The sequence below is a fragment of the Ammospiza caudacuta genome, chromosome 16, assembly GCF_027887145.1.
Source record: "Ammospiza caudacuta isolate bAmmCau1 chromosome 16, bAmmCau1.pri, whole genome shotgun sequence".
Taxonomy (NCBI): Eukaryota; Metazoa; Chordata; class Aves; order Passeriformes; family Passerellidae; genus Ammospiza; species Ammospiza caudacuta.
In genome coordinates, this window is record NC_080608.1 from 937487 (window position 1) to 952909 (window position 15423).

The window sequence follows — 15423 nt, forward strand, 5'->3', positions numbered from 1 at the left end:
CCAGTCCTAATACAAACCTGATGTGCCCCAGGAATTTGTGTAAATCACAAATATGAAGAAATGCTTCTGGAGGAGCAGCTGACAGATCACTGAGCCCCCTCATTCCCTTCCAGTTTGGTGGGGAAATCAATGAAATCAGGACACAGTGAGGGTGTGAGTTGGGATCAGCTTTCTGGCCAGCCAGTGCCCTGCTGACTGGCACACTGAGAGCTGGGCCAAAGCTGGCACTGCCCTGGGGAGATCAGCCCAGCTCATCTCCCTGCTCACATGCAATGCAGGCTGGGAGGGGGAAGCACAGGCAGCTCCCAAGCTTCATCTCATCTGGGCTAGGAGGGCATGACTGCAGCTCATCAACTCCTCTGACCCTCAGGAACAGGACAGGACTGCAGGCATAACAGCAGGAACCAATGTCATTATACATCTGAAGGCAGCAGATTTAAATATGAAATAGTAACACTGGAGGCACAGGAGATAAGGCATCAGAGATTCCAGTCAGCCAATTTAAATAGTTTTAGAAACTATTTATGTTCAGATACTCAGTTCTGAATAGTCTTAAGGGAGAGCTTCCCCAAAGCCCTGTTCTTGGAAAGGTCTGCACGAAGCTTGCACCAAGCATGTGCCAGAGGGGCTGTGAAGGATCTGTGAGCACTTCCACACTTCAGCTTGCTGTGCCAGGCACTCCCAAGAGCTCCAGCACACACTGGGAACCCTCCAGATCAGAAATGCTGCTGGTCACAGCTCCCCAGACAGAGCAGCACACAGTGGAAGTTTGCTCACCAGGCACTGGGGACACGAGCTGGCTCAATTCTCACAGGTGCACTATAGGAAGCTACTTCAGCTGCTCCCCATGGGAAAATGCTGGCTCCAGACAAAGGAAACTGTCTTGTGTACCTCTGTGAGGGCAGTAAGGCACATACAAGTGCACATTTCAGCTCTGTGAGGAGATGTCATTCCATACAGGCATTATGTGGTGTGGCTACTGTGGGAAAACAGTGCCTGTGTTTGGAGAACTTGTAAAATCCCCTCACGCTGCCTTAATTCTTGGGATGCTGGGAAAGCAGCCATGGCACACAGAATGTACAGCAGCACTTCCCTGGGCAGTGGAGTGAAACCAGATGTGCACACCCAGAGAAATAACACTTGGGATGACTGAACAGACTGAGTGGGTGGGCAACTGGAGGACCCTCCAAGAGGAACATGGTTAATGAAGAACTGGCAACCACATGAAAGCTTCTGCTACAGGGAATTAGGGAATTTCTGGTCATTGCTCCATGGTGCAGGAGTGAAAGTCTTCACCTGCACCCTCCTGCCAGGAGAGATCCTAACTGGGTACACTGAGCAGGGAGGACAGCAGGTATGGGGAGATCACTGTGTCTGTGGCCTCTTATGAGCACCAGGGAGTCAGGGCTGAAGAATCCCACAGTTTATTTGTGTATTTACGACTCCAAACTAACACCAAGACATCCAAAAGCCACTACTGCATTTTCTACACATGCCCTCAAAAATCTTCTCTGCCTCTGAACTCAGGTTTCCCCAGTAAAAGGCAGAACAGTCTCTGAGTTCACACCCACAGCTTCTCACACTCTCCTAAAAGCTCACCAGAGCAACAGCAGTGAGGAGCTCACAAATGCTGCACAACCAACAAAATCTGGACATACAAGGGGAAGACCTAGCATTTGCCACAGCAGGAGAGTCATTTGGCAGCTGAAGTGGTGCACAAATGGCTTGAATGAAAAAAAGGCATTTAGCAAGAAAAGTACAAACAGAACATAGTCCAAGATGTAGAGGTGTAGCCAAGTCTTGACCATGCCAGAATACATTCTCTGGTGCAAAGATGCACAGTGAAAAAAATGCAATTCATCTGCCTTAACAGCTGGAACATTAACTATACATTGGAAGTATTAAGGATAATCTGCTAGGAGCAGGGGTTTTTTACCATTGGATAATGTACACTGTGTTCAGTTCCTTGGCTAAGAATTGCATTTTTATCCTTGTGAATGTTATTGCAGAGTAAGTGGGTTTATCTTAATCCCATAAACCAAGGAGTTCCTGTTCCCTCTGAATACACAATTCTCCTGCAGGACAAGTGGGGCAGGACAAAGCAGAAGGAACATCCACATTTGTTATGAATGCAGGGATTTCTCCTGATGCATTAGGCCATGCAAATCCAACCCTTTGTTCTCCTCATGCTTTCCTCAAAGGGAAAAAGGAAAATCCCTCCTGACCATGGCAGAGGGAAGGCACAAATAAATGAACTTATGTCACCAGGGTAGGTGAGAACTTAATAATTCATTCATGATCAAACTAAGAGGGTCTGATAAGCAAAGACCCCCAGGTTCCCTTCCAGGGCTGCTCTCCAGCCTCTCTGTGTTCAAAGGCAGGAGTGCTGTGGGGCAAAGGAACCCAAGGAGCCAAGGCAGGGCCCCAGCCCAGGGCAGCTCTGCCCTGCTCAGAGGAGAGAGCTGCAATCTGTGCCATGCACCACAAGAACTTGGTCCCTCCTGCTCCAAAGCCTCCTCTCTCCTTGGCCAGCGTCATTTTTAAGAAATGCTTTTTGGAAAGAGCCTGTGGAATAGAGATTTCAAAGGCTGGCTGAAAAAATGTCGAGGTATCTAATGCTGACCAGATTCTCCCCACACATGCACATAAAATTTCTCCAGCATCATAATTAGAGCTGTACTAAACAAACCCATTTCCCTCAGAAATTACACCCTGCAATCTTCATAAACAACCAAGTCCCAATGCTGGCAGGGACTCAGGGCAAGAACTGACTTCTTTCCCTTTTCAAATTGTCCCAAAGCTTTAAAATTTATGTTCCAGTCCTAAAACCTGAACTTTTCCAGAAATCAGAAGAACACAGAGTGTTTATCTGATGGCCTGGCACCACATCTTTGTAAAGTCTTCGAATAAACCACATTTTTATTTTCATCTTAATTAGGTGGACCCAAGTCTCCATGGAAACAAACTGAGGGCACTCACCATGTGCCTCAAGATAAGGAGAACATTTATGAAAGAAAGTCTTCTCAACTCATCACCAGAAATAGAGCCTTGTGCTAATCCTGAGGGGACAACACAATAGCTGGCCAAGCTTCACAAATAATATGGGAACATTCCAGGGACTTGGGGTTCTGGAGTGGGCAGGATTAATTCTCCCAGCCTGGCCCCATGGGAACGGCGACCCCGCACCAGCTGGGGCTCCCCACAAACAAGGGCTCACACCAAGACTGGTTTGCTAGGACAAACCCCCAAATCAAAAAAGGTTTTCCCTTTAAAAAAAGCTCCTAAAGAACGCTGGCAGTTCAACATGTGACTTGGAGATGTTTGGAGGGACTGGGCCACCTCTTGTGAAATGAAACCTAATTAAATATTTGGTTTCACAGTGGAGGTGGGGAATAACCATCTCTTTCCAAGAATTTGGTTTCTGATCTCTAAATGTCCTCTTATTTTCAAATCAAATGACTTCAGAAGTGACATGAAGTTCCTAAAATGTGTTTGGCATGAAGTAAACAGACACTGGCACCAGCACATTTCTGGAGAGGCAAGGGAAGCTCCCTGTGCCAAACCCCTGCCTGTGTTACCTTCAGCTCCCACCACTCTGTGGCTGCATGAACTTTTGACCCACGATGCAAGCAGAGCCCAAGGGAAAGAATTCAAATTTGCTGTTTATCATTTCTCATTTTTCCTTCCAATTGTTAATTCAGGTTTGGGATTATTTTTCAAATTCTGACACTCAGAGAGTACATTCTGCCTTGAGCTTATCTCTGCCCACAACCCAATTTAGCACCAGCAGTAAATTCCTAACTCTCACCCTTGGAAACAATCTAGCAGGATTTGGTCCATCTTTGTGGTAAAATACCAAATGACAAGATTTTTGCGCTACATCAAATATATTTAACTGTATTAAAAAACCCCATCCTTTGGATTTGTTTTTAACAACAGGTATATAATTCTATAAATGCTAATATGGCTCCCTAAACTCTGACCCTCTGACAGAAACAGGAAGATCTTTGATTTAAGATCCAGGCAAATATTTGAAGAAAAAACATTTTGGTATTCAGAGACAAAAAATTCTTCATGACATCTAAGATGAAAGTTCTATTCAAGAGCTTCTACACCTTGCTGTGAAACATGGAAGAATGGAGAAATACAAAACTGTGGAAGAGCAACAAAAACAGGAAGAGGAGGAAAAAGTTAATCTTAAAGCTAGGTTTTGTTGTTATTGGTACTCACACTCTCTACATTTTAAGCAGTGTTGAAAGCTTCTTTTAACAGCCCTTTAGGGAAGCAGTTTGTGAAAAGTACTTTAAAGGGTGATTTATTTGAAAAATTCTAATAGACTTTTGGAAGTGGAAGAATTATTGGGCCCTTGACTATCAGCACAAACACCAACCCCACTCCAGGTCAGAGACCTGGCAAACAGGAATATTTCAGAGGGCTTGAGGGAATAGGCAAGCAGGGGGAAACCTGCTGTGGCAGAAACATTCATTGCTACAATACATTTTAAAATCCTACTCTTTTCCACTCACAGCTTTTCAAATATTGACAATTTATTCTATTTATTATTGATATTGGGGATGAGAAAAGCACAAGGGGTTTGGGTTTTTTCCTATTTGCTTCATCCTAGCAAGAAGTATTTAATTCAGGAGCTTTGTTTCTGTGCACTGGAAAGCAAATCCACAGCAACTAAAGAACCAAAACACTAAAGAGTAAATTGGGATAATTCAAAAGCCCTCAGAACACCTTCAAGGAGTCCTTCCATCTCTAATAACAACTGTGCCTACACAAATGTTCCACTTATACAAATGAGTTTCAGAACAATAACATTAAAAGTGTGAGTTACAGTAATGCCAAACTGTTTTAGTGTTCTAGGCAAACATTTTCATGCTGCTTTTTGCCCATTTTCTTTACAGAACTAGGCCAGAATTGTGCAGAAAGCAAGAGAATATCACACTAAAAGCTCTTAATCCCACAGGCCTCTTATCATTGCAGCATCACTCTCATTCCCTACAGGGAAATACAACTCCCCTCCCATAATTAAGTGGATCATTCATATTACAGGTAAATATCAAGTTTGGTCATATTTTGCCTGAGGTGTATTTCATGCTCAGTACTTTAAACGTCTCTAAATAATGTAGCAAGGTTTATAAAAAGATATTTGGAAAATACATTATGGCTTCCAGCAGAACCATTTTACAGCTGAGTTCAGAGCTGAGGATAATTTTGTTTCCTGAGTGCCAAGAAGCACAAATTGCCATTTGCCATTCCACACAGTGATTCCATTAGTTCACATCTGTCTTCAACATCAAAACACATTTCCTCACTAATGAATTTCAGACCAATAAATTCCCATCCTGAAATAAATCCATGACAGTCTGTGGTGTAACTTCAGAGCTTTGTGGTGAGTACAGCAAACAGAGGAAGACACATTTTCTCCTGCTGGCAGAACAGCTGGGATAATCCTGATTTATCAGAAATATTTCAAAACCACCAAGGCAAGCCCAGCTCTGTAAATCTCAAAACAAGATAAGCCAAATTTTATATTTGAAGCTTCTTTACTGCTGATGGCCCTGTGGGTTCATCACCATATCACTGATGATTGTCCCCATCAAACCACTGCCGAGAGGAAAAATCCCTACGAGGACCAAAGCTGTATTTGCAACACTCAGCCACTGCTTTAGAATAAGTTACATTTAAATAATTGCTGTTTAAGGCATCAATGTCAGATCACCTTCTAAGTGAGTGTATCACCAATATACTGAACATTCAGCAATACAGGGAATTTTCTTGGAGTAGTGTATCCTAAACCTGCTATTTTATTAAAATCCATAGTCTCAGAAGAGCTTCAAAACTCTTGAAATGCAAAAAAGATGGTGTTAATACCTAAACCAATGCACCTGCTGTGCCAGGGAGCTGCTGAGGATGCTTTTTACATCACCCCAGGAGCAGCAGTGACACAGATTCACTGTTCAACATTCACCACCTCTGAAACCCCAAAATCAGCCCCATTACCTGTCCTGCAGACAGGACAGATCAGAACACCTACCTCTATATCCTGGATTATCTTTGGGTATAAGGACCTGTAAAATGAATTTGGGGGCCCATCTGTTGGTCTGTTTTTAAACAGGTACTGATCCCTAGAAAGAAGGAGAAACAGTTTTCAGTGTACCACAAAGAATTCAAACTTCACAGGAATGCAAAGCCTGCCCAGAACAAAACCCTCAGCACATATACTCAGAAATGTCTGGGAGAATTTTAGTATCGCTATTACAGCCCTTGTGACTTTGCAATTTGGCAAATATTTAGAATGTCCAAGGTTAAAAAGATAACAAGTGTTTTCCAGTTCTGATTTCCTGCTCCACAAGGTTTCATCCTTGTGCCATCCCCTTGCTCTGTACATGCCTTTGCTCAGGCACACCACTAGAGAGCACAGGGAAACAGGTTTCTGAAGCAGAACAGCTCTCCAGAAACTTGGGATGGACAGGAAAACAAGGGTTTCCCCTTTGAGAGGCTCCTGCAGCCCAAGCTGCTATTTTATACTTTAAGAAAAAAAAACAAAAACAAAAAACAACAACAACAACAAAAACCAAACAGAAAAAAAACAAATTAAAAAAAAAAAAAAAAAAAAAAAACAAAAAAAAATAAACCACACCAAAACCAAACCAGAAAAAGTCAATTGGAAATAATTCACTTGAGAAAAAGCCCTGCAAATGTGCTGGCACTGTTTTTTGTGAGCTGATGGAACTGACAGTTCTCCTCACAATATAGAAATTCCAAATTTGCACAGACTCAAGCAAGAAAAAATGGTGTCAGACATGGGAGCTCAAAAGGACAGGGGCAAAGGCAGAGCAGAAAGGGGAGCTGACAGCTTTGGCCTCCAGCCCCAGCAGAGATCAGGAGCTCAGCAATACCCATCTCCTGTACCCTTCCTTTGGGGCAGAGCTCGTGGGAGGATGTGTGCAGGAGGCTGTGCAGCAGCAGGGGAGCTCAGGTGTTACTGTCATATTTTATGAAAAATCCCTTCACCAGGATTTTTTCTCCTGAGAAGCCTCAGAAAAGAAATGTAAATAATTATCTGATTGCTTGGAATGTGGTTTGAAGGTTGTTACCAACACGTGCATCTTTGGTTCCATGTGAATTGTTTTAACTTAATGACCAATCCCAGTCTAGCTGTGTCAGGCTCTCTGAGTCTGTCACAGGCTTTTATTGTCTTTATTATAAGCTATCTTTATATATATCTTTTATTATAAGATATCTTTATATATATCTTCTATTATTATTATTCTTTTCAAGCCTTCTGATGTCTCCTTTCTCTTTCTGTAGTATAGTTTTAGTATATAATTTTCAGAATAGAATAGAACAATAAACCAGCCTTCTAAGAACTTGGGAGTCAATTCTCATCTCTCCCCTCACCCTGGGACCCACAACCCCCCAAAAACTGAGAGCCACAGTGAGCACTCACCAGCCCCTCCTCTCGGAGAGCCCCTTCCAGAGCGGGTCCGTGCGTACCATCCTCTCAATGAGCTTCTTCCAGAGCATCCCCTCTGAGATCACTCTCTGCCACTCCTTACACACCAGCTCTGCTGCACACAGGGATCTGGCATCGAGATAGGAAAGGATGTTTTCTGCTATGTGATCTAAGCCTTGCTCTACAAAGAAATGAAGAGCAGTCAGTGAGTGCACAGAAACAACCAAAGCAGCTTTGCAAGACACTGAGAATGCAGAGCTTCAGGGCAGGGCACCAATGTGAGAACACTGCCATTGGCAGAGGCACCAGCTACAGGTGAGTGCACACAGAGACACCAAAATATCCCCAAGGTTTTGTCTTCCCTGCCTGTCTTTCCACTCTTCCTATGGTGCAGGAAAAGCAGCGCGGACAGGCCCAGGAGGGGATTCTCCCCTGCACTCTGCTCTCCTGAAATCCCACCTGGAGCAGGGATTACAGCTCTGTGTCCCCAAGACAAGGACATGGAACTGTTGGAGCACGTCCAGAGGAGGCCCTGGAGCTGCTGGAGGGACCAGAGCAGCTCCCCCTGGAACCAGGCTGGAAGGGCTGGGAATGTTTAGCCTGGAGAAGGGAAGGTTCTGTGGGGGCCTCAGGGCCCCTGCCAGTGTCAGGAAGGGCTGCAGGAAAGTTCCTCTGCATCAGGAACTGCAGGGCCAGGACAGGGGGAATGCTTCCCTGCCACAGGGCAGCGTTAGATGGGATACTGGAGAGAAATTCTTCCCTGTGGAAAAGTCACTGCTCGGTCTGTTCCTTATTTCAAAGACCTGCAATTTTGCTTTCCACAAAACTTCCCTGAACCTGAGATGTTGAATAACTCAATTTTCATGAGTAACATACACCCCTTGGCCAAGCATGAAAAAAATCTTTCAAACCAGGAGATGACGACCTTTTTAATTTTCCACTTTATCTCATGACAGCCCACTTTAGGCTTCAAACAGTCCTGACAAATCAAAGGAACTACTGTTATTTTTTAGAGCATGAAGAAAGTATATTCATACAGTCCTCCACTGCACACTGAATTTCACATGGCCTTCATAAAAATGAACAGCAGCAGACAGCAGAAACTAATACATGCGAGTCTACTCATTTATTGATTTATTCTACATTATTTAGGTAACTATAACATATGTCTAGTGGCCCTGTCCTTTGTGTCTGTGCTTTAGACCTGATCCTATTATGTTAATTAGGGTAAATATTTCACTTGACATCTCTTTTGGATGTAGCAATTTAAACATGTGAACTTCTGCTAGCAGTAAAAATCTCAAGAATAGATTTGATGTCAGACAACATGCAGGACGAAGTTTAAGACACATTAAGGCCTGAAATAGCTGCATATCCCTATTTTATATTAAAAGACAGAGATTTGTTTTAGAAAATTTCTGAAATAGGTACTAAAGCCTTTCCACTTTCTGAAGAAAAATGAATTTGACATCTATTGGTAGACTTTTCAAAGGAAAATATGACAGCCATCCCTTATGACGCTACAGAGTCTTTACAGTTTAACCAAAATGGTGAAAAAGAGCTGTTGTTGATTAGAGGGAACAGCTGAAGGTTTGGTTGAATTTCAATAATAAATTCAAACAATTAAAATTCACAGGGATTTCAAAGGTCTGTGTATAAATATCACTTTGTGTGAAATGAAACCCAAATGTGGGATGTCAACTCTCTAAATGTGATCAACATCAGATACAAATCAGTCACTTAGATCAGGAAACATGCCACAGTTACCACTCTGTCACTGAAAACAATTCCATCTAACTCTTCTTCCATTTTTCCTGCATTCTCATAGGTGTAACATTGGTCAGGACAGTGAGCAAAAACTACTACTCTTTACAAAAAAAGATTTTGACTTCTTCAAGACAAGCAAAGCCATCTTTTAAAAAGAATTGAATTTAGTATCCCGAGTTGGAAGGGACCCACAAGGATCATCAACTCCAACTCCTGGCCCTGCACAGAATGACCCCAGAAATCCCTCCATGTGCCTGAGAGTGGTACTCCAGTTCCTTTAATGTGCCTGCAGCCCAACACAGCATTGATTTCAAGCAGCTGGGATTAAGTTCCTGGGTAAATCTGGACAGATGTTCTCTGCACACCACAGCACCTTCAAGGAAGGCTGAACATGGGAACAACTCCCAGTATTTACACTGGGGACAAGCAACAGAAGTTGTAAAGATGTATTTTGGTATATACAAATGTGGTGTAAACAAGTGTCACCTTACAAACCTTCCAACATTTTCTTAGGCAGAAATACATAAAATGAAAGATCTGTCCAATTCTCTATCAGCCCTGAGGTATAAAAGCAAACAAAATTTTAATTGAAGATCAGACTTGCAAATGAAGGGTCTGGAGAGTCATTTCTAGGAGGAGCAGCTGATTTGGAGTTATAGGATTTAGCTTTCAGGTTTTGCAAGGCCTCTTCCACCCTCAGTGCTCAGAACTGTCCTGGCATTCCTGTGCCCAGGCTGCTCACACACTGCAGGGTGAGGCTGTGCCAGGGGCACACAGAACACACTGAGCACTCACCCAGGCTGATTTCCCACTCTGCAAACAAGTCCATACTTTTCCCTTTCCAAGAATCATATGAATCACTGCCCCTAGCAGCAAGAACCCAGATACAATTTCTTCCAAAAACTTATTGAAAAAAACCACAACTTTACCAGATTACAACCTAGATATTCTGTATATCCACTATTGCTGCTCTGCATTTTTGTGAAAAAATTCACTGAGCAAGTACAAAAACAGATTTCATATGTGAACATATCAACACACGCTGACACTTGTGGGTGTCAGAAGAGGTTGTGAAAGGAGGAGCCAGGGTTGGACAACACAATAAAAATCCACAAGTGATTTTGCTCTCAGGTCAGCAACGAGAGTGGACAAACTAGATGCACTCATCTAAGCAGAAACTCAGAACAACACTAAAATGTAAGAGTTCCTAAACTAAAATACCTCTGCAGTAGCAGTTTCTGTATGAAAAAGGAGTTCAGACCAAAGCTTGCAGACACACAACTTTTGTGACAGCTCAGCTCCAATTCCAGCACAAATCCTTTGGGCTACACCAGCCCGACCGTGTTAACGTGGAACAACACTGGCATCCAGTGGCCAACACAATCAATCACAGAAGGGGTTCAGCACCCTGCTGCCCCTCCCTGCAGCAGGAAGCAGCAGAGGCTCTCTGAGGGACAGTGGGATGCAGGGATGTCCCCAAGGGGAGTCCCTGCTCGTGCCCTGGCCTTACCTGGCAGCGCAGTGATGAAGTCCCGCTGTAACATGGGCTTCAGGTAGGAGTTAATATGTCCATGCTGATAGTGACACATCCGGGAAATGAGGTGTTCCACAAATTCCACTTGATCTGATTCAGACCACTGGTCAAAGTATTTTATACACAAGTCTTTTTCCTTTTCGTAATTTCCTTCCGATGGTCTTTTTCTTGAGACAATCACAGATGAAGTTCCATTACTTATCTGGGGTTGGAAAAGGAACATTATTTATATGTTAGTGTACATTTAAATATTGATATTTATATACTTAAATACATATAAATACCAATATTGAAATATTGGTATTCATATATAAGCTACAGGAACAGCTTAATAAAATCTCTCTCAAGGAAGAACATGTAAGAAGATGCAAAGAAATAATCAAAACTTAATTTTAAAACACATTCTTCAAGAAATGAGTTACATCAGATGAATTTCAAAGACTTTTTGAAGTCTTTCATAGCCTTTGCTCCCAAAATTACTACTTACAGTGAAAATCTTGAATTCCTCCCTTACACTTTTTACCACTTAAACCCCAAGGATGTAATTGTTTTTAGAACTACCTTTCCCAGCTCAAAGCAGTGGTTTCTAGGCACATTGCAGATTGTCTCCACAAATGTTCTGCTCAGATTCTGGCAGTTAAAATAAGAATTTGAGACCCTCATGTCAGTGTTGCACTGGTTGTCCTCAAATAAAAACTGAGAATCAAAGGCTTGGTTTGTTTTTGCTCCTGTCAATGTTTGGGACATGCACATGAACACCTCATTAAAATCCCAGGAGCTTCAGCTCCACATCAGAACACCCCAGCAGGAGCCACTGCTAATTACTGAGCACAGCTCAGAGTGATGCCCCCTCCTCTGAGCCCCTCAGGAGCCAAGGGGCTGCTGGGGAGCAACTGGAGCTCCAGAATATCCCCAAACTTCTTCAAAGCAGACGTTGTGAGTCCTTGCCATGTTGAACTTCTCATTCTAAACAACAGTCACATGCTCAGAAATATAAATTAACTTTATTCCCAAGGTTGCTTTGACAGAGCATTGTCCTTCCAAGGTCAGCACAAACTATAAAATCTGAGCAAAAATGATAATTTCTTGAGGATTATCCACTGGCACCATCCTTCACTTGAAGGCTGAGCTAATTTTAGGAGGATACAGCCAACTACATCCAAGGATGATTATGCAGACCAAGATTTGGCCATTTCTCAAAAGCAGGAACATACAAAATCCTGGCACCTCTCCTTCTACATCCATGTTAGTCCTACCTGCCACAAGGTATTTTTCTTTGGAGACTCATCTTCATTCTGATCCTCCATTACTGACGTGTTCTGGAAAAAAAGAACAAATATTACTTCAGCTTCTTACTCTGTGACAATTTCTTGCTCTACAAGCATTACAAAAAAGCAAACCAATTGAACAAATAAAATTCATTTTCCCAGTGAATGGAATTCTCAAAGACTTCTGGCCACAAAACCTGAGTCTTATAAATAAATTCCCCTTTTAACTGACATGTTTATCAATTCCATTTACTGTAAAGATAACTCCCCAACCCCGCTTCAATTTCCTTTGACAGGTTTTCATGCAGCCTTTCAACGCTTTTCTCACTGGGAAATAAATTCACTTTCATCCTACTCAAGCCAAAGCAATTAAACCTGTCAATGTACTCAACCAGCACTTTCTGCCAAAGTTAAATTGCATACAGCTAGGCAAAAAAAAAAAAAAAAAAAGAAAAAAATCACTATACACTACTTACATGCAACAGAATATGCTTTTTTCCCAGCTCTAGGAATAGGGATCATTCTCTGCAGAACATCTCTGCAATTCACTGCCCAGGCTGTGCCTACAACCCTTGGCAGTCACCCCTGCCTTTATTGCATGCTCTGCCCAAACCAGAATTGATCCTTACTATTGCTTCCCTCCCTTTCCTTCACCAATGAAAGATGGAAGCATTTCCACAAAGCTGCAGCTGTAAACGTTTCTCTGAGCTCACCCCTGTCTCTTTTCTGTCCCTGTTGTTGATGAGCTGTTCCCTTTTGCTGCCCATGGTACACCACCACCACCTCTCCTCCCTGCTCCCAAATCCCTCATTCCCAGGCAGTTCCAGCTTCCCCCAGCCCTGCCCTCCCCATCCCCATGCCCAGGGCACTGGCAGAGGGTTAGCAGGACAAACTGAGTGTCCTCAAACACCTGCAATTATTTCAGCCTTCTTCTCTTCTGTCTCAACAGGAACAAGGAGCTCAGCTAAAACATCCAATGGAGTAAGTCACACAATTCCCTTACTCCTACCATCTTGGATTATGGATAACTCCTTAGAAACTGCATCCACCCCCACTCAAAACACAATTCCATCTCAAAAGCATTCATCTCCTCCTCTTTCCTCCACAAGGATGTGCTGCACAAACCAGAGAACCTGGAAAATGAGCAGTGTCCTGCCCACAGCAACCCTCCCTCCCCTGCCCTGTGCCTTGGCTCAAGCCTACCCCGGGCCCTCTCTGAAGGAGAGGAAAACACATGGCACATGGGCTGAGGATGGCAGGATAAAACTGTGCCCACAGGTGATGGAAAGACTCAAGTGCCTGCTCATGACACACAACAGTGACATGTACAAACCCAGGAGGTGGCTGGAGGGAAATCCAGAAAGGAATAAAAGGCAGGAGATGTTTGGGGTGTCTCTACAAAAACATGGATTTTAGTGTTTCTGGACAGCCACAGAACAGACAGCCACACCTTCCATGGTTTTTGCAGTCACAGTCTCTGCAGGGCCATCCCAGTTATTCACAAGTCCCAACCAGCCCCTCTCACTGGGGCACAAAGCAGTGCAAGGGCTGATCCTCCCCAGGAGGGAACTCACAGCAGCCCCTCACTGACTGGGACCAGCCAGCCCACACCAGTTACACCATCCTGGAAAGCAAACATGCCACCAGGGAACTATGCAGGGTGTCTTTGATTTGATTTTATTTCAATATGAATATGTAAAAACACTCATTAGAGTGATTATATGTTGTTAACTGTGCATCCAATTAGTGTGTCCTTAAATGAGTAAGGAACATCTCGTGTCCTTTGGCAGCTGAAGGCTGAATAAACCCATGGATCCTGGCAGCTACAAACAAGAACACTGAGAATATCAAACAGGTGGCTTTGGTCAGCAAATTCAGCAGAAATCTCACATTTTATCCATCTATGTCCTAACTTTCCTTCAGCAGGCTATGGTGGGACTCTGCCATTGCATTTCTCCCTTTATCAGAAAATATCTCAGAGATCTTTGCCAGCTTTCCCAGGGATGGAGACCAAGAACTGCCTCCTAAACATGATGTCATTCTATGAACATCCAATAGAACTACAGCACAGCACACTGTGACACAGAGTGCAGGGACACAAATGTCACCAAAACCATCAGATTTCCACATCAGCAGACTGTAAAGTGAGTTTCCCTCTGTGCTGTGCCCTACTCAATTCCACTGAACTGGGAAAGACCTGGGCAGCAGGCTGTGGGAGAGGCTACAGCCTTGGAATCTCACAGGACCACAGAACCATTAAGGCTGGAAAAACCACAGGGACCACTGAGCCCAGGCTGTGCCCTATGCCCACCTTGTCCCCTGCCCAGAGCACAGAGTGCCACCTCCAGGTGTTCCTGGGACACCTCCAGGGATGGGGACTCCAAATGCACTGCTCCCAGAGACACTCGTGTCCTGTCACCATGTGAGCCATGAGTGTGGGGGCAGATAACTCAGCTTGTATTTTAGGCTGGAAATGAACATGGTATTCAGATATTTCACCAGGAAGTTGACAGCTGCATTCATTTAATGGCATCTACTACTACATCTACTCTTTTCCCACCCTGACTCATTCCACACTTTCTTACTGAATTTTAGAGCTTTTAAATCCTTCATCCTTTCCCTTTCTGCTCCCAAATACATATCTTGTTTTCCCTATTATATCTTCTTTTCCTAATAAACTTGCTCTGCTTCTCTTAAAACACTTCATTTTGGGGTCATTCCCGCATCACACCCATCCCAATTCAGACTCCAATCTCTCTCTCCAACACTTAAGCCTACTAACTGGAGAGCAGGAGGTGATGGGTGGGTCCTGCCCTGCTGGCTGGAAGAAGCAATCAGACAGCTCTGATCTGCCCTGTCCATTCCCAGCACTTGGCAGAAGAAGGATTTCAGAATTCCTGACAGATGGTGTCACCAGTCCTTGTGCAAGAACACCAATAGGCATCTCCAAGGGCAGCTCTTCCCTTCCCTCAGTGGCACCTCTGCTCACCCCACCCAGCTCCACACACAGCTGCTTTCCCACGTGGCTTTGAAGTGCCATCACCACGGAATTCACCCCAATTCCCCCAGCTCCGCTGCTCAACAGCTCCCAGGCCTGATGGAAGCACTGACATCTCATCCCAGTGACCCCAGCAAGGCTGAGCTGCCCTGCAGACATTCTCCAAGTGTGATTCTGACCTCCACAAGAGCCTTGCAGCTTCTCACAGGGCAAGAGCTTCTAAATATTGTCAATTCATCTTGTTTATAGGTTCATTTCTTCCAGGAATTCTTGTGAAGTTGCTCATGGCTCTTGCAAAAGTAGAATGATTATTTCCAACCAGCTGTCATTCCTTAATTAGTCAGCCTGGAGTAAGTGCTCTCCATCCCTACTGGGAACAGCAGTGACAGCC

The 15423-nt window shown here is 43.8% G+C and overlaps 1 protein-coding gene across 4 annotated transcripts in view; it reads right to left on the reverse strand.

Moving 5' to 3' along the window:
* FBXW11 (F-box and WD repeat domain containing 11) overlaps positions 1 to 15423 on the reverse strand; it is a 56678-nt gene that overhangs the window by 11656 nt on the left and 29599 nt on the right. For all 4 annotated transcript variants that reach the window (XR_009275398.1, XM_058815041.1, XM_058815042.1 and 1 more), the window contains 4 exons: positions 12023 to 12085; positions 10743 to 10968; positions 7460 to 7646; positions 6044 to 6134 (listed from right to left, as the gene is read on the reverse strand). Coding sequence is in view for 3 of the 4 variants with exons in the window: in XM_058815041.1 (XP_058671024.1) it covers positions 6044 to 6134; positions 7460 to 7646; positions 10743 to 10968; positions 12023 to 12085 (567 nt within the window). In the remaining variant the exon portion in view is untranslated. The remainder of the gene's footprint in view (positions 1 to 6043; positions 6135 to 7459; positions 7647 to 10742; positions 10969 to 12022; positions 12086 to 15423) is intronic.